Source organism: Pelodiscus sinensis, chromosome 12, assembly GCF_052426305.1.
Source record: "Pelodiscus sinensis isolate ZL-2025 chromosome 12, ASM5242630v1, whole genome shotgun sequence".
NCBI lineage: Eukaryota > Metazoa > Chordata > Testudines > Trionychidae > Pelodiscus > Pelodiscus sinensis.
In genome coordinates this window covers 49,706,454-49,723,243 of record NC_143063.1, presented here as the reverse complement: position 1 = coordinate 49,723,243, position 16,790 = coordinate 49,706,454, and the positions used below count along the sequence as shown (strand labels likewise).

Sequence of the window (16,790 nt, the reverse complement as noted above, 5' to 3'; positions counted from 1 at the left end):
GGCTGCCCCACCCTGGAGAACCAGTGTTTCCACTGAGTCACTGACCCGGCCACGGCCGCTGACTGGTAGGAGACCTGCCGTCCTGGCCCCTTGGCTAGTGTGTGACCAGAGGCGGAGGAGCCAGGGGGTTGGCCAGCACTCAACACCAGCCTGATGCTGCGTCTGCCAGGGGAACAGCTCCCGCTCCGATTAGCGACGCGGCCAGGCAGGCTAGCAGGCCTGCAGTGCTCACTCATTTCTCCGGCACATACCCAGTAAGTTTTGTTCCCTGCAACCCCCAGAGGAACCAGGCTGCCGGCTGAGGGCTCTGCCAACCAGCTGGGTGGGCGCCCATGCACTCCGCTCACAGGGAGCGCTGCTTGGCAGCCTCTGTGCACAGGGAGCCGGGGCAGGTGTGGCCAGGGCCTTTGGGAAGTTGGCACCTGCCCACAGGGGGAACGCTGGGGCTGTCATGGCTCAGCCCGGAGCAGTAGCTAGGGGGAGGCCGACACGCACAGGCTGAGCCCAAGGAAGCGCTAGCCAAGTTGTTTAAAAAAAAGTCCAAAGGTTTATTAAAAGTTACATCCGGTTGTGGCACGAGCCAGCCCCACCCCTCAAGGCCCCAGAGGGGAGGCAGGCCTGGCCAGTACAAAAGGCAGCCGGATACTGCAGAGAATGTGGCCTCCAGTAGGGCAGGACAGCAAGTGGCCAGGGCAGGAAGGCAGGTGCCTGGGCAGGTCACCAGCTGACTGGCCGGCAGGCAGCGGACCGACTGATTCGGGTCCAGCGCCTTGGCCTTCGACAAGCACCACACAGCGCTGGCCAGCCCGTGGGGCTAGGAATCCCCAGTGGAGAGGCCTGGCTTGTCCGGGGCAGGCCACTGGCTTACGCGCCAAGGCACCTGCAGTGTAGTAAGGCTTCCGGGCACAAGGTGGTTTGCAAACATCTGGGGGAGAGAAGCATCAGCCCCGGGCAGCTGGGCTAGGCCAGCAAGACAGAGCGCAAGCTGGGCACGTTCCCTCGCCAGGCAATGTTGCAGGTGCACGCGAAGGGACCCCGGCCAGCGAGTCTGCGCCCCGAGGCTCCTGCCCACCAGCTGCCCTGGGATGGGCAGAGTCGTGGCCTCCGGCCCACAGCCGCCCCCTACTCCTCCTCGCCCCCGCCGTACATGTCAGCCAGCTTCTGGAAGCGGCCGCCCCAGTCCTGCAGGTAGTCGTAGTCCTGGTCCTGGTCGGAGGCGGAGGAGTTGAGGGAGCTGAGCGAGGCCGCCTCGGAGCCGCTGCCCTCGTAGTCGAACACCAGCAGGGAGTCGTAGGGCGGGGCTGTGGGGTCCGTGTCGGCCGCCTTCAGGTTCTGGGGTGGGGAAGAGGGTTGGTAACCAGTGACCCCCATCTGGTGGAGACCGGGGCACCCACTGGGGTCAGGAGGCCCAAGCAGAGGGCAGGGAGCCCGCAGGAGTGTCCCTGCCCTGCACCCCCTCCGGGCTCTTCCCTCCACCACCACCAGCAGCAGGGAGACCCCGACCAGCACCCAGAGCAGCCCCACCCTGGGGAACGCTGGAGACAGGCCCCGAGCTTCCACCCAGGCAGCGGGGGCTGCAGTTGCTATGACCAAACAGGGGGCGCTTGCCACACCAAGCCGCCCTCCCTGGCAGCACCACCTGCCAAGCCCCCCCCCCCCCATAGCAGCACCCGCACCCTCCCACCCCCCATCCAGGGTGGAGTCTGCCCAGGCCAGAGCCCGCCAGGCCACGTGCCCGGGGAGAAAAGAAGCCCTCGGATCCTGGCTAACAGGCACCCTGGGCCTTTGCCTGGGTCTCCTGGAGGCTGCTGGGGCAGCGCCAGAGAGGAAGGGTCTGCGCTACCCCAGCCAATTCCCGACATCTCTCCTCCCGCCACTCAGCCCAGGCGGCGGCGTTCTGGAGCATGCAACACGCTCTGGGGCATTCGGCCAACGTAGGCGCCCCCGTGCAGCCGGGCCCCTCCCCGTCCCGGGCCCAGACAGCTGCATGTGCCACCCGCAGTGACCGACAGGCCGAGAACCCTGCTCCGCACAGCTCCCCATAGTCAGGCCTCAGCAGTGGGGCAGAGCCGGTGGCGTATTGCCCAGGGTGTAAACGCACCCGGCCCAAGTGGGGCCAGCCCAAGTTCCGAGCCGGCTCCCACGTGTTCAGTGCCACCCCGGTCTCACCTCGGCGATGAAGCTGCCGATCTCAGCAGGGTTGGCGGGGCGAGGCCGGTACTGCGGGGCGGGCAGGAGTGTCGGCACCACGTCGTTGCGGAGGACGACTTCAGGGCGCGCATCCAGGCCGCGGTGCAGTTGGCTGAGATCATAGTCCTTCGGGAGATGCACAGAAAGCAGGGAATCATGACCAAGGGGGAGACGCCGGAATATCCTATTGCCACGGTACCGCCACCTCCTCTCCCAGGAGATATTGGCATTGGAGCGACCGTCAGGAAAGGGCAACAAAAACGATGAGGGGTTTGGAACAACTGCCAGATGAAGTGAGACTGGAGAGACAGACACTGGGACTTTCCAGCTCAGGAAAAAGGAGACTAGGGGGGTGGGGATAGGACAGAAGTCTATAAAAATCTCAGCCAGTATGGAGAAAGTGAGTAAATTTACTTGTTCCCATAACAGAAGAACTAAGGGTCACCAAATGGAACAGGTAGCAGGTTTAAGACAAACCAAAGGAAGTTTTTCCTTCATGCAGTGCACTATCAACCTGTGGAACTCCTCGCCAGAGGATGTCAAGACCACCAGGACTTTAACAGGATTAAAAAAGAACTAGAGGAATAAGCGGCGGTTGGGTCCATCAATGACTGTTAGGAAGGGTGTTCCTAGCCTCTGTCAGAAGCCGGGAATGGGTCACTGGGGATGGGACACTTGGTTCCCTGGGTGGTCCACTCCCTGTAGGGCACCTGGCATCGGGCAGTGTTGGCTGACAGAACACTGGGCAGTACAGACCCGGGTCTGACCCTGCCCGGCCGTTCTTATGCACAGGGTCAGGGCCCTCTGCAGCAGTCTGGCTGGTCCTGAACCCAGCTGTCTACTTGCCCGCCCTCAGCCATCCTGCGGTCGGGCACCAACACTGCCCCACAAGCACCCCCAGCTGCCCACGCCTGGACCAGGGTGGGAGCCCATCCAGTCCCAGGGGAGGGGGGGCCCAGAGCTGCCACCCCCAGCCTGGCATGCCCGTCGGCTAGCACCCACCTGGTCCTCCTCGCCGCCGCCCTCCTCGCCGTAGTAGAAGACGTTGTCCCGGGTGTCGTCCTCCGGCAGCAGCAAGGGCTCCTTCACCACCTTCCTCCGCCGCACGAAGAGCAGCAGCAGCAGCAGCAGGACTAGGGAGACACGACAGGCTGAGGAGTGCTGGGCAGCCTGCTCCCCGGCACCCCACCCGGCTCGGTGCGTGAGCGGCTCCCCCGGGCACTGCAGCTGGCTCGGTGCACGAGCCCTCGGCGGGGGACAGGGAACCCAGAGCACCAGCTGCAGGTCCCCTCTGCCCCCCACCTCCCGGCACTCACTCAGCAGGGCCAGCACAGCTCCCAGGATGGCCAGCACGATGGGGATGCCCAGCTTCGGCAGCTGCCCCTCCCGGCAGGCCTCCACGGGCCCCTGGCAGTCGCACACGTGGGCCTCCAGAACCGTCAGCTGGTCCTTGTTCTGGTTGTCAAAGAGCCGCAGGTAGACTTGGTAGATCTCTTGCTTCAACGGCTCCAGCAGCCTCAAGGTGACGGTCTCCCCTTGGCAGAGGGACAGCAGGGTCAGGGAGAGACAGGAGCCTGGTATGGGGGGGCGCACAGCACAGACCCCCCCCCCCGACCACGTCACCCTGCGCTTGCACCTTCCCTCCTGCCCCAGGTGCAGCCATGAAGCCTCTGGGACCCGCCACCCCGCACGCCCATCAGAGATCACAGAACCGGGGCTGGATGGGTCCTGGAAGGGCAACGCATCTCCAGCCCCCACCGGGCACGGGTTCCCCTGCCTGTTCTCCCAGGCCTCCTACCGAGGCCACAGCCGCCCTAGGCGGCGAGCTCCAGTTGTAACTAGCCCCACAGGCAGGTGCTCCCAGTGTCTCCCCCAGGAGTGGGGAATCGCAGGCCCCTCTGCCCCGCTCAGAGCCACCCCCAAGTCCCCTCCTGCACTCAGCCCCTCAGTTCTGACCCCACCCCAGAGCCTGGGGCCCCCTTAGGCACTCCCCACACGCCTGTCTCCGCAGTCAGGGCCACAGCAATCGTGACCCCCCCGCTCTAACCCAAGGTGGTCCTGCAATGCAAGCCCCTCGGGCTGGGGACCCCGGATCACCTGCCTCCAGGGGCGCAGCGGCTCCGACCAAGGGGCCTCGTTTTCACTCGTGCCTGGGTCGGTGACTGAGCCGGGCCCTGGAGCCAGGGAGCAGGGGGCCGGGGCCTGCGGCGACCCGCCGTTACCTCTGCTGTCCATGTCGGCAGCCCAGCTCCCACCAGAGCCGTGGACGAGCTCGGCGCGGAAGGGGGAGGTGTTGGGGGGCAGGTCCCGGTCGAGGATGCTCAGCACCTGCGGCTCCGGGTCCTGGTTGCAGACGGTGAATTTCCGCGGCTCCGGCTCTGGCCCGTTGTCGTTCACATCCAGGAGTGTGAGCAGCAGGGTGCCCGTGCCGGTGGCCGGAGGGGTGCCTGTCGGGGGCAGGTGAGTGGCAGCTGCCCCAGGCTGGGAGCCTCTCCTCCCCCCCTCCGTGCTGATCCAGGGGGGCAACATTGCTGGCGCTTAGAGGAGCTTCTGGGTCCCATCCTGACTGCAGCCCCCACCTGGGTCCCCACTCTAGGGCCCGTGACCCAGGCGGGCTCCTGAGCCCTGCCCCAGGCAGCAGGGCCCATGGGGGCCCAGCCAAGCCAGCCCCTCCCTCTCCCCCCCGCCATCTGGCTGCTCAGGGTCACTCCCCTTTCCCAGGGCGGAGGGCCGGGGTTATTTCTGGACGTGGTTTCTCGTGACAGCCGGGGGCGTGGCCTCAGCACATGGCTCTCACATGGGCCCCATCACGGCGCCGGAACAAAGATCCTTTGATGGCAGAGCGGCGCGCTCAGACCCGCCCCAGGCCCGCGGCGCAGCCCGTACCGTCGTCCACCGCCAGCACGATGGCCGTGTAGGTGCTGTTCTTCACGAACACCGCCTCCCGGTCCAGCGGCTCCCGGGCCGTCACAATGGCGCTCTCGGGGTCGATCGCCAGCCACCCGGCCGGGTCGTTCCCCAGGCGGTACCTGCGGGGCAGACGAGGCGCTAGGGCCGGGGGCTCCGCCAGCTCCCCAAGGGCCGGATTCAGCACCTGTGACGGAGATCCATGCTGCAGCACTGGGGTGCTCAGCTCTGCGGAACCCCCAACAGGGGACTTGCGCCCCAAGTGCCGCTCCCCCACCCCTGCACAGCAGGCCCCAAGCTCCAGGGGTTCTGGAAGGCACTGTTGTGCCAGCCTGTCGGGGGCCAAGGGCCATGGGGTACTGTGTGCTCACAAGGGGCAGTCCAGAGGCACCTCTGCCCATGGTCTCCAGGCCCAGAGCCCTGCGCCCGTGGTCTCCTCACCCAGGAGCACTGGCCCCCGTCCACCCACCGGATCGTCTGGCTCTGCATCTTGTCCGGGTCCTGAGCCGTGTAGGAGGTGATTTTCTGCCCGACGGGCACATCCTCCGAGACCTGGGCAGTCTTGAGGGGCGGGCTGAAGACGGGAGCCTCGTTCACATCCCTCACGTCCACGGTGACGGTGGCCGTGGAGGTTGGCAGCTTCACGACAAAGGGCTCCTCGTTGGTGGCTGCCACGTAGAGGACGAACTGTCTCCTCGCTTCGAAGTCCATGCCCTAGGAGGGACAAGGAGGAACCGTGAAGCTGGGCAGCTCCCCTTGCAGTGCTGGGGCCACCAGCTTCATCCGTAGCTCCGTGGCAAGGCCACGCACACTGCTGGGCTGCAGAACAGCCCTGGGCTGGACACAGGCACTTCTCCCGCAGGGCGCCCGAGGCCGCCAGCCTGGCTCCTCCTCTTGCCCGGGGCCCCGTTCTCAGACCCACCTTCACCGTTCTCAGGACGCCTTCGTTGGTCTCCCGATCCGTGGCCACCGTGAAGAAGCCTCCTTCGTTGCCCCGCACGATGGTGTACGTGGCTCGCCAGGCCGCCGTGTTCACCTCGTCCACGTCCGTCACCGCCAGCCTCAGGAACTCCAGCCCCGCTTCGTTCTCCGGCACCTCCACCGTGTACTGCAGAGGGGCGGGCAGGCGCCGTCAGACCCAGGGCCGCCGCGCTCACACCCCGGAACCGAGACCAGCCCAGGAGGGCTGCCGGCCGGCCAGGGTCCTGCATGGCCGGAGGGGGACAGCAACAGCTCCCTACCCGCCCACGGCTTAGGGCAAGGGACTGCAGCCAGACCCACCCGGCACAGTGGGGCTGATCCAACCGGAGCCGTCGGGGCACCCTGGCTGTCTGCTCCCCTACAGCTGGGGTGGGTGGGTCCAGGATCCAGCAGCCCGTGCTGAGCGCACCCCACATGGCTTCAAGCCAAAGGAGGCTTGGGGTGGAGAACGGCCCCGGGGGGGGGGGGGGGGGGGGTGAATGGGCCGCCCAGGGGGCCAGCGGTGGGGGGCGGGTACCGTTCTGGGGTCGAACTCGGGAGCGTTGTCGTTGGTGTCCATGATGGTGATCACCGCGGTCGCCGTGGTCGTTAACCCTTCGCCGTCCAGGTCCGCCGCCTGCAGCGTCAGCGTGTATTCCCGCACTCTCTGGGGAGAGGCCGGCCGGTGGCAGGAGAGGCCGTTAGCCGTGCAGCCCTGGAACCCCGCCACGTGCCGCGGCTGCTGGGCAGGGCAAACGCCCGCCAGTGGCCACACTGCAGGGACTCCCTGGGCCTGGGCTCTGCTCAGACCCACGCACCAGCACGTGCGAGCCCTCAGGCCCAAGGCCCAGCTGTTGTGCCCGCTGGGGTGTTACGCGCTGCTACTGGCATGCCAGGGCAGGCTGCTGCAGAGCCTCCTGGGGCCAAGCCATGCTGGTAACCCCTGCCAGTTCCTGCAGTGTGGTGCCAGGCAGCTGCAGGTTGGCACGAGCCAGAGGGGACTCTGCACCGTGAAGTGGCCCACGCGGGTCTCTGGCCTGGGGCCGCTGCTAGGGAGAGCGCCGCCGGCCCCCGGCCCCCGGCTCTGCTCACCTCTCGGTCCAGCCCACTGGCAATCACACCGATGGCACCTGTGGCCCGGTTGATGGTGAACATCTGGGGGTGAGGTTCCTTGGGCTCCTGGTTCAGGATGGAGTACGCGATGACCCCGTTGTAGGTCTCTATGGCGTCGTCGGCGTCGGTGGCCGTTACCTGCATCACCGAGGTGCCTGAGAGAGGGGGAAGTGGCAGCAGCTCTTCCTTTGCTCCTTCGGCAGGGCACCCGCCCCCCACCCCGGGGGTGCTGCAGCTGGGTGCAGGACACTGAGTTTGTAGGTGCCCGGGACCTGGGGGAACTCTGCCCCGGAAGGCAGAGCCAGGGCTTCCATCACAACAAGGTATGGAGAAAAGGAGTTAGGAGAAAGTGACTTCATTTAGTAGGAGTTATGAGAACAAGTAGGGGTCAGCAAATGAAAATAGGTAGAAGGTTTAACAAAAAACAAAGTCTCTCCCCCCCCCCCCCCAACCAAACACCACACAGTCAACCTGTGGAACTCCTTGCCAGAGGACGTTGGAGACCAGGACATTCAGTTCTTTCTTTGAACTGAAATTCATGGAGGTTGGGTCCATCAATGGTTATAAGCCAGGATGGGCCGGTGCCAGGTGCAGACGGGACACGGGGCTAGATGGACCGTTGGGCCGTTCTGCCTCCTGGCAGGAGGAGCCCCAAATGCTCCGAGGGGATCTTACGGGCAAGAGCCACAGAAGGGTGTCAACAGCCCCTCCCTGGCCACCGCAGACCAGAGGCGTGTAACAATTCAGCCCTCAGTAGGGCCCACGGGCGCCAGCCGACTCCAGGGCGCCCCCCCCCCGTACCTGGCAGGGCGCCGCCCCCCCCCCCCCCCCGTACCTGGCAGGGCGCCTTCCAGGACGGAGCCTTTGAAGAGCTCCTGGGTGAACTGGGGCTTGTTGTCGTTCTGATCCGTCACCGTGATGATGATCTCCATGGGCTCCTCCACGGGCCGCCCGTTCTCGGACACGGCGTGGGAGAAGAGCTGCAGGGACACGAGGGCCGTGAGCTCCGGGGGCCTCCGCCAGCCGCCAGGCTCACAAAGGGGCCCTGCAAGCCCCCCACCCCCGACTTACGTGGTATTTGTCGATCGCTTCTCGGTCCAGGGGCTGAGTCACCATCATCCAGCCGGTCTTGTCCTCGATGGTGAAGACGCCGGTGGGCGGCGTGTCCGCGCCCTGCCCCGTGATGCTGTAGATGATCTTGGACTCTTTGTCCCGATTGGATTTGATCTGGCGGGGGGAGGGGACACCAGGAGACTCAGAGCCCACGATGCAGACGCAGCCCCTCCTCCGCTGGTTCTGGGGTACCCAGAGCCCCTCCCAGAGGGGATCATCGGCAGGGGGGGCAGGGGGTCTCCGCAAAGGAGAAGCCAGGGCTTGGTGGCTGACCAGGGATGCCGGAGCTGTGCATGGTCAGGCACAGGCACCCCGGGGCTCACCCCACTGAGCTGCTCACTGGCTGTGACGTGCCACGGGCTGCTCTAGTGGCCCAGTGGCTGCAAGACAGAAGCCAGCCTTTTCCAGTGGCCCAGGAGAGGGGAGGAGCCAGGCCATGGCACAGTGTAGCTGGGAGGTGGCATTATTAGACCGGGGCGGATGAGAGTTATGGGGCAGCACAATGTCAGAGGGCCCCCCCTTTGGAGGAAAAGATAGAAAAAAGGCATCGAATGCCCAAATGGAAGCTATTTTCATATTACATGTGAATTGGGTAAATTTAATAGAAATTAATTTAGTTGGATAATTTTGATTTGAATTCTATTGTAAGTCCTTCCTGAACGTTGTAAATTATTAACGCAGAACTGTGTTTATTTGTATTCAAGTCTCCTCTCCCTCGCGCCCCTCACTGTTCTCCTTGGTCCTCCCCCCCCGCCTGTCACTCGGAGCCCAGACGGTTGTTTGGGCCCGCGGTGTCCTGGCGCAGAACTCAGCCATGCGCCATGGCCGGAGGCGAGGTACATGGCCGGGGGCAGGACCTGGAGCCCGTCACGCCCTTCGCCTCCCGCTGTGGCGCATGGCTGAGTTCTGCGCCACTCAGCTAGGCCGCCACATGGGAGCAAGCGGCTCAAGCTGCTGTTTGGGCCCTGCTCGGTGCGGGACCTACTGCAGCGTGGGGCTCAGGGCAGCTGCCCCGCTCGCCCTGCCCTATATCCGCCGCCACCAGTGCACTGTAACCTGCAGCTTGGCCACGGGCCAGCTGAGCCACGGACACGCATGTTCAAAACCCAGCGGCGGGAACCGTCAGGCTCCCACGGTCTCTCTCACGGGACGATCTGCGGCAACAGAGCCAGCCTGTAAGCACGTGCAAGGGCGTGTGCGTCTAATCCCGGACAGGGATGTCAAGTCCCGTTTCGTTAACCTAACTCTGCTCGTGCCAGGGATGGAGCAATGACTGGTCCACAGCTAGTGATGAGGGTCTAAGTCTGCTGCCAACACCCCCCTCCCAAAGCACCCATGGGCGAGACGAGCCAGTGCCTGGGCACCCAGGCGGGGTTGAGACGCCTCCATACCTGAACCAGCCTCTTGGGGAACGGGCCTCTCTCGTTCTCAGGAACCTTGATCGGCGGGATCACCCAGTCCCTCTTCTGTCTCCGCAGGCCAAGGTGGGCCGGTGGGAAGACCCGCACCTCCGCCTGGCGGCCTGACACCCATTCCTATGGGGAGAAGGAGGCATCTCAGAGGAGACGCCAGCCCGGGGACCCCACACCACCCAGCAGCCCCTTTGTACACAGTGGGGACGGCCTGAGCCCACCTGGAGCCCCAGTGACAGTCCCAACAGGAGGCACACGATCTGAGCCACTCCAACGAAGCGTCTGGGAGAAGGCTGCACTCCGGGCCCCAGGGGGCGCTAGACCAGAGTCCTCCAGGGAACATGCTCCCAGCGCGGTAGTTACTGGGCCGGGTGCACTGCAGCGTCAGTGCTTGCGGGAATACCCCCCCGCCTCAGGGTCACGATCCGCCACGGCCCCAGCCACGCCGCCGGTGCCAGGCTCACGAGTGCCCAACGCCAGCGACCCACAAGGGCGCCCAGAGCCACCGGCTTTACCTGCGCCGAGCGAGGGCTCTGGCTCTGCACCGTCACGGAGGCGGAGAATCTCTTGCCCGTGGCATCCCAGGCGTGGACGGTGAACGTCGTCCCCCTCCCGGGCAGCTGGGCGTGGCGCCTCGCCAGGACCGTCCCGTCCGCCAGCACCCGGAAGTCACCATGGTCGAGCGCTAGCCGCCATCCCGCGCAGTCCTCAAACCACACTGGGGGGGGGGGGGGGGGAGCGCCGTGAGCAGGGCCCAGCAGACAGCTTCCCGTTGGGGCGGGTTCGCCCGTCTGGTGAGGCCGAGAGGTGCCAGCGTGTTCCCCTTTCCCCACCAGTGTTCTTGGGAGCGGCTGGCCAGACCGTGCCCCAAGCTGCCCATGGATAGCTAGTGCCGAGCGGAGGCAGGCTCGCGACCGACAGGCAGCTCTGGCACAGGTAGCTGCCAGGGGCTGCAAGGGTCCGGACCGGGCCTGCGCCACACGGGGAGGGGCGGGGGCCTGGCGGAGACACCGAGTCTGCTCCGAGGCAGGGTGCTGGCGACAGGCAGCAGCGCGCCCAGCAGGGCCAGGCTCCGGCACAGCCGTTCCCCACAGTGACACACCAAGGGGAGAATCCGCCCTCCCCCCAGCTGAGAGCCTGTGTCCTTCCAGGCGGATACCCGGCAGCCCGGCCTGGAGCCTCTAGCCGAGCCAGCAGCCCGAGGGACGGAGCAGTTACCAGAAGGGGGGGGGTCTCTTCTATGCCAGCCCCAGTTCAGCGGGTAGGCGCAGGGCCCCGGTGACCTGCCCTGAACGCTGCCGAGAGCCCCAGGTCAGCCCCATTCCTACCCCGCTGGGCCAGCTGGCAGCCAGAGCACTGCGGGGCCACGCGGGAGGGGCCTCCCAGGACCTGGTCAGCTGCAGCAGCAGCAGCTCAGCCCTTGGGCCAGGCTCGCCCTACGCCTTAGGCCTGGCCCCACGGCTTTGGAGGGGGGATTCTTGCCCATCTCCTCACCAGTCAGCATTGCCTGGGCTACCCGCCAGCCTGGGCGCATGCAACACCCGGCACCTGCTTCTGCCAGGGAGCGACTGTCTGCCGGGAAAGCAGCCACGGCCAGCACTGCCCGCACCACAGGGGAGCCTGTTCCAGCTCTGCCACGAGCTGCGGGGCAGCAGGGCTCACTGGGGAGCCTGGGACCCGATACCAGCGATCTCGTGGCCACGTGGCCCACACTAGCAGGTCTATGGCTACCCAGCAGCGCAGAGGGGCCCCACGCCCAGCAGAGAGCGCACAAGGCAGGCACAGGGCCCCTGGGGTTTCCCCGAGCCCTTGATCCGGGGCCCTGGTAACACAGTGGCCAGTCACACGTGGCTGCAGGACCCCACGCAGGGCCTGCGAGGCCAAGCAGCCAGGCCCCCTGCCCCAGGGCGAGTTACATGCCATGCCCAGTGTCACGACACTGGGGTAGCGCCAAGGGGCCCAGCTGCCGCCACGCAGGAGAAGCTGGCCTGCCCACGCCCTGCTCCAGCCACGGCCTCCCTGCCACCAAGGGCAGGGCAGCCACTGGCCGGGACCAGCGCAGCTCTGCAGGGCTGTGGCAGAGGCAGGGGCAGGGTATGCGGGGGCAGCTCCTCCCAGCGGGAAGGGCAGGCCCTCGGCTCCCTGCTGTGCACACGAAGCTGCTCCCACTCCCCCCACCGCAACTGAGAGCGGGCACCGGGCATCCCCCCACACACCCCCTAGACAGCGGCAGGGCACAGCCCCATGGCAAGGAGCCAGCCCAGCCCCTCGCCGGTTTGCAGCTTCCAGGGCTGCAGCTGCCCGCCAGCCGTGCCTGGGCAGAGACACCCGGCTTAGCGAGCGAGGCCTCCCAGCCCAGGGCAGGGCCAGCCAGATGGCAGCTCGCCGCTCCGCTCCGCCTGCCCCCTCGATCGGCCTGGCCCACGGACCCACTGACTCCCGGGGCTCCTGACCCCTCCACACTCCCAGACTTGGGCTGCCAGTGGCCCCAGCCGCCCCAGGTGGAGGGAGGGCTCAGGACACAGGAGAGCCAGTAACTGCAGCACCCGGAGGCAGCAAGCACACAGCTGATTCCACATGCTCTTCACTCCCAGCCACTGCTGGGGTCCTGCTGGGATTGGGGCTGTGCCCAGGCCAGCGCCCACGGGAAAGGGTCTGGGCCAAGCATGTCCAGGCTCTGCTGTTACGGGCCCGAGGCGCAGTGGCCAGGGAGCTCAGAGCAGCAGGACCCGCCGGCTGACTCAGCTCTCAGCACTCGGGCTACGGGGCAGGCTGGCATCCGGGCGCTCCACTGGCATTGGACAGCCCCTCCCCCAAGCCAGCAGGGTACCGATTCCCCGTCCATCCCCCAGGGCTGGGGGCTTGCTAGGGCCGGTCTCCATTCCCTGCACTGCCTGAGAATGGGGACGGGGCTCACTTAGCCAGGGAACGGGACAGCGCGAGTCTCCCTGTCAGGGTCCCTCCGGGCAGGCTGGCTCCCCATGGTGAACCAGGTTCACTCCAAGCTGTAGGGTTTGCCCAGCTCACCCCACTCATGGGCACGCCAGCCCCCCACACCCTGCAGGGCTGCCAGTGCTTGCTCCGAGCAGGGCTGGCCAGCACGTGCGAGTCCGACTGCAGGGCTCCGCTGGTGCATGTGTCACTAGCCCTGGTGAATCGCACGGGTGGGAAGGTTTCACAGGGCCGAGTGCAGACCAGGCCCTCTCCAGCCCACACCACCTGCACGCGTTGGCCAGTGTGCCCACGGCCACGCACTCAACAGCTCTGCCCAGGGCGCTGGACCCAGGCTCACACCCCTCAGCACAAGGGCCAGCTCTTCAGACACGTGGCCTGGTGTCCCCTACAGCGCGTTCCAAGCCCCAACGTGCGAGGGCAGCCTGGAGCCGTGCTCGTGGAACACAGGCCCCCGCGCCGCAGGGAAGGCCGGTGTTTGCGACAGGCCTCTGCTCTAGGAGGGAGCAAGCCAAGGCGCCCAGCCCCCAGGTACTCGGAGCGGGCGGGTCAGCCCCCTGGCCCTGGCGGCTGAAAGCACTCAGCACTTAGTGGGATTTCAAGGTCTGCAGTCATTAGCCAAGCCCATGACCAAGCCGTGTTCCGCGCAGTTACTGGAAATAGCCTCTGCCCCAGGAGGCTGCCGAGCGGAAAGCGTAAACAAGGGCCGCAGGCTGCCCGGTGCCGGGCCACGCAGAGACCCCGCCACGGTCCCCAGCACAGCAGGGGCAAGGAGAGCGGCTTACACACCCTGAGCCGAGCCCCCTCCTACTCCAGACCAAGCGCCTCCCCGCACACAGTACCCAGCCTGCGCCTGCCTCCCTGGGGCCACGGGCAGGACAGGCAGCGCCAACAAGCCGCAAGGCCCCTCAGCCCTTCCACTAGCCCTGCTCTAGGCCAAGGGCTGCAGCTACCCCCAGAGCCGGCTGCACGGCTCCTCTGGTCGGAGGCTTAAGTGTAATTGGAGCCGACTTGCGCTGCTCCAAGGACAACTAATAGCAAGAGGCCAGCGCCCCCGCCCCGCGGGAGAATTAGCCGCTCCGCTCCGGAACACTAAGTGCATGTGATTCCGTAAGACGCGTTCTGATCCCCGGGCAGCGCTAATTACAGGACTCGCATCACGCCAGATATTAAGTTGCTCCTCGCCGCCGACTTCCCCGCACCACGGCGCTGCTCCCAACAGCCCTTCGCGGCAGGCAAAGCCAGGAGAGCAGCCCCTCCCCTCTCCAGCATGCCTGGAATTTGTGCAGCCCCTGCGCTGGCATACCAGAGCCGGTCGGGCAGAGGCCTTGAGACCGAGGTCAGGCGGTGCGAGGGGCAGGAGCAGTAAGCCTGCGCGGGTTACACCCCCCCCAGGCAAAGCCACACTGCAGAGCGAGCTCCAGGACTCTGCAGCCCGGAGCACTAGAGCCCAGCTCTGAAAGCCCCGCTGCTGGGCCCAGGGCACAAGGTGTATGCTGCAGAGCGCTAATTGGGCGCTAACGAGCCCTTGCTCTGCAGGCTGATTTGGGTGGTTTCACAGGGAAGAGAGTTATGGGGGCAGCCTGGAGCTGGCCCGGAGGGGGAGAAGGCTCCACAGCGCGTCCCTTGGGTACCAGATTTGGTTTTACATCTCCGGACCAAGAGCCTGCGGCCTGGCCTGCTCTAGGCACTGGGGCAGTCTGACCACGCGGTGCAGGGGCAGTCTGACCACGCTGTACAGGGGCATGCAACCCCCCCCCCCACACACACACACTCCTGGCCAGCAGCGCTCAGCTGACCCAGTCCCTGCTGGGTCACACCAGGCGGATAAAGGATGCCTCAGCCTAGCTCAGCGGGGATGACCCAAAGGGACAGGAGACCCCCCAGTCCACCCATGCACCCCGCATTTCAGTGCAGAGAAGCCCTTGGGCGCACAGTGAAGGGCTGTGCCCCTGGTCTCTTCCCCGAGCGGGGCAAGGTCCAAGGTGAGTGGCGAGCGGGCTCACTCCGGCGAGCAGGGAGTTAAGTGCATTCCAGTCCCTGGAGGGAGGCCGGAGCAGACAGACCGGCCTCTGTTCAGAGCACAATGGGCACATTTCAGAGCCCCAACCATCTGGGGCAATTAGGACTCCTGCCCAGCACCGGCTCCCTCATCCCCGCACCTGATCTGCACTCCCCGGCCTGCGGCAGGAGGGGCCCGCCCGAGCCATCTCCCCCCACGTGGGAACCCGGGGAGCCCCTGGAGCACCGGCCATGGGGCTCCCGACCACCACGGCAGGGCCGCAGCGCCGCCCCCCAGCACCTTGCACCAGGGCCCCGAGCACACGGGCGCAGCGCTGGGCCAGAGGGTTCGGGCTGTGCCGGGCCCAGCGGCTGCAGCCCTGCACGGGGGCGTGGGGGTCCCAGCTTGGGCCTGAGGATCAAGGGCTAACCCCGGCCCGGCAGCTCTCACTCAGCCGGCAGGGCAGTGCCAGCGCCCGGCGAGGGGCGGGGAGCGCCCGGGCAGGCAGGACTCCAACAGGCCGGGCAGGCCCCGCCATAGCGCCTCGCAGGTTCGCCCAGAGCCGGCTGCCCAGGCACCTCGCCCCGGTTCCCCCGGGCAAAGCCTGCAGAGCGGAGCGCACGCTCGGGGCTGGGGAGCAGGTCGCGGGCAGCCAAGGGGAGCGGCCAAGCCCCGCGCACGGGGCGGGGAGAGAAGAGCCCCCCGGGGCGGCACAGGCCGGACACCGGCAAGTCCGCACTCGCGGGCGCTCCACGTCCCCCCCCCCCCCCCCCCAGCAATGCAGCGGAGGGGGAGGCCCGGGACCGCACCTGGGGCGGGAACCGCCTCCCCGCCGAGCCCCGGCTTCAGAGGGACAAAGCGGCGGAGGCGACCCGCCACCAGGGCGTGGCCCCCCCCCGTTCCACCCCCCCCCCAGCCCCAAGGCTCTAGGGCAGAGGAGGGATCCGCCTCCCGCCCCATTCCCGGGGGCCGGCAGGGCGCGCGGGCTAGAGAAGCCCCAGGGAAGCGCCCTCCAATTCCCCCCCCCAAGGCCTGGCCGAGCGGACCCCACCCACCCCGCAGGCCGGGCACGTGCTACTGGATTCAGGGCTCCTGGGGCAGCGAGCACGTGGCCCCCCGAAATCTCCCCCCGCAGCCCCCCGCAGCCTTACCTCTGCCCAGCACCTGCCCCGGGAGCAACTCCGCGCGGGGCACCGCGAACTCGAACCGCTCCGAAGAGAAGCCGGCCCGGCACCGCTCCGCCGGCTCGCACAGCCGCCCGCCCACCTGGGCAGGGAGAGCCGGGTCAGCGCCCGCCCAGCGGAGCCCCCCAGCCGGGTGCACGCCCCCCGAACCCCACCAGCCGGGTGCGCCCCCTCCGAGCCCCCCCCAGCCGGGTGCGCCCCCTCCGAGCCCCCCCCGCCGGGTGCGCGCCCCCTCCGAGCCCCCCCCCAGCCGGGGAGAGCTAGGTCAGCGCCCCCCCAAGCCCCCCAGCCGGGTGCGCGCCCCCCGAACCCCCCCAGCCGGGGAGAGCTAGGTCAGCGCCCCCCAGCCGGGTGCGCGCCCCCCGAACCCCCCCCCAGCCGGGGGGAGCGGGCTAGTCCCCAACACGGCCGGAGCCCAGCGGGGTCCGGGCCGGCGCTGTTACCTGGAGGAGGAGCAGGAGGCAGAGCCCGGGCAGGCGCCGCGGCGGCCCCATGGAAGCAGCGGAGCGAGGCTGCAGCGGCTCTGGGCGCCCCGCCCGCCTGGCGGCTTTAAAGAGGCGGCTCCAGGTGAGGCGGGACCAGGTGCCGCCCCGGCGGCTCCGCCCCGAGAGCCCCCTGGGAGGGGCGGGAGGAGCGCCAGGGCCCGGCCCCCCCTTCCCGCCCTGAGCCCCCGGCCCCGGCCCCTGCCTCTTCCCCCACCTCCGAGTCCCTCGCCGCCTGCACCTTCCCCCTCCTCCCCCATCCTGTCCTGCCCCCCCCGCCCCAGAGCCCCCTGCACCTTCCCCCTCCTCCCCCATCCTGTCCTGCCCCCCCGCCCCAGAGCCCCCTGCACCTTCCCTCTCCTCCCCCCATCCTGTCCTGCCCCCCCGCCCCAGAGCCCCCTGCACCTTCCCTCTCCTCCCCCATCCTGTCCTGCCCCCCCCCGCCCCAGAGCCCCCTGCACCTTCCCCCTCCTCC

The 16,790-nt window shown here is 67.5% G+C and overlaps 1 protein-coding gene across 1 annotated transcript; it reads right to left on the bottom strand.

Moving 5' to 3' along the window:
• Window positions 1-524: 524 nt before the first annotated feature.
• Window positions 525-16,423, bottom strand: LOC102455630 (B-cadherin-like). Its single transcript, XM_075939801.2, has 16 exons — window positions 16,277-16,423; window positions 15,801-15,915; window positions 10,211-10,413; window positions 9,675-9,818; window positions 8,242-8,397; window positions 8,006-8,150; window positions 7,150-7,325; window positions 6,596-6,724; window positions 6,020-6,205; window positions 5,567-5,811; window positions 5,077-5,219; window positions 4,413-4,637; window positions 3,507-3,725; window positions 3,193-3,323; window positions 2,170-2,316; window positions 525-1,332 (listed from the first exon to the last, which is right to left on the bottom strand). The coding sequence occupies exons 1-16, from the start codon at window positions 16,325-16,327 to the stop codon at window positions 1,123-1,125; spliced, it is 2,625 nt and encodes an 874-aa protein (XP_075795916.2). The 5' UTR covers window positions 16,328-16,423; the 3' UTR covers window positions 525-1,122.
• Window positions 16,424-16,790: the final 367 nt, after the last annotated feature.

What these genes read in the sequence shown, in the direction of transcription:
- LOC102455630 (XM_075939801.2), bottom strand. Translation starts at nt 16,327, where the DNA reads ATGGGGCCGCCGCGGCGCCTGCCCGGGCTCTGCCTCCTGCTCCTCCTC. An exon ending in CCGAGTTCGACCCCAGAACG is followed by an intron (nt 6,206 to 6,595) that starts GTACCCGCCCCC and finishes GCCCCTCTGCAG; the next exon opens with TACACGGTGGAGGTGCCGGA. An exon ending in CGTGCTGGCGGTGGACGACG is followed by an intron (nt 4,638 to 5,076) that starts GTACGGGCTGCG and finishes TGCCCCCGACAG; the next exon opens with GCACCCCTCCGGCCACCGGC.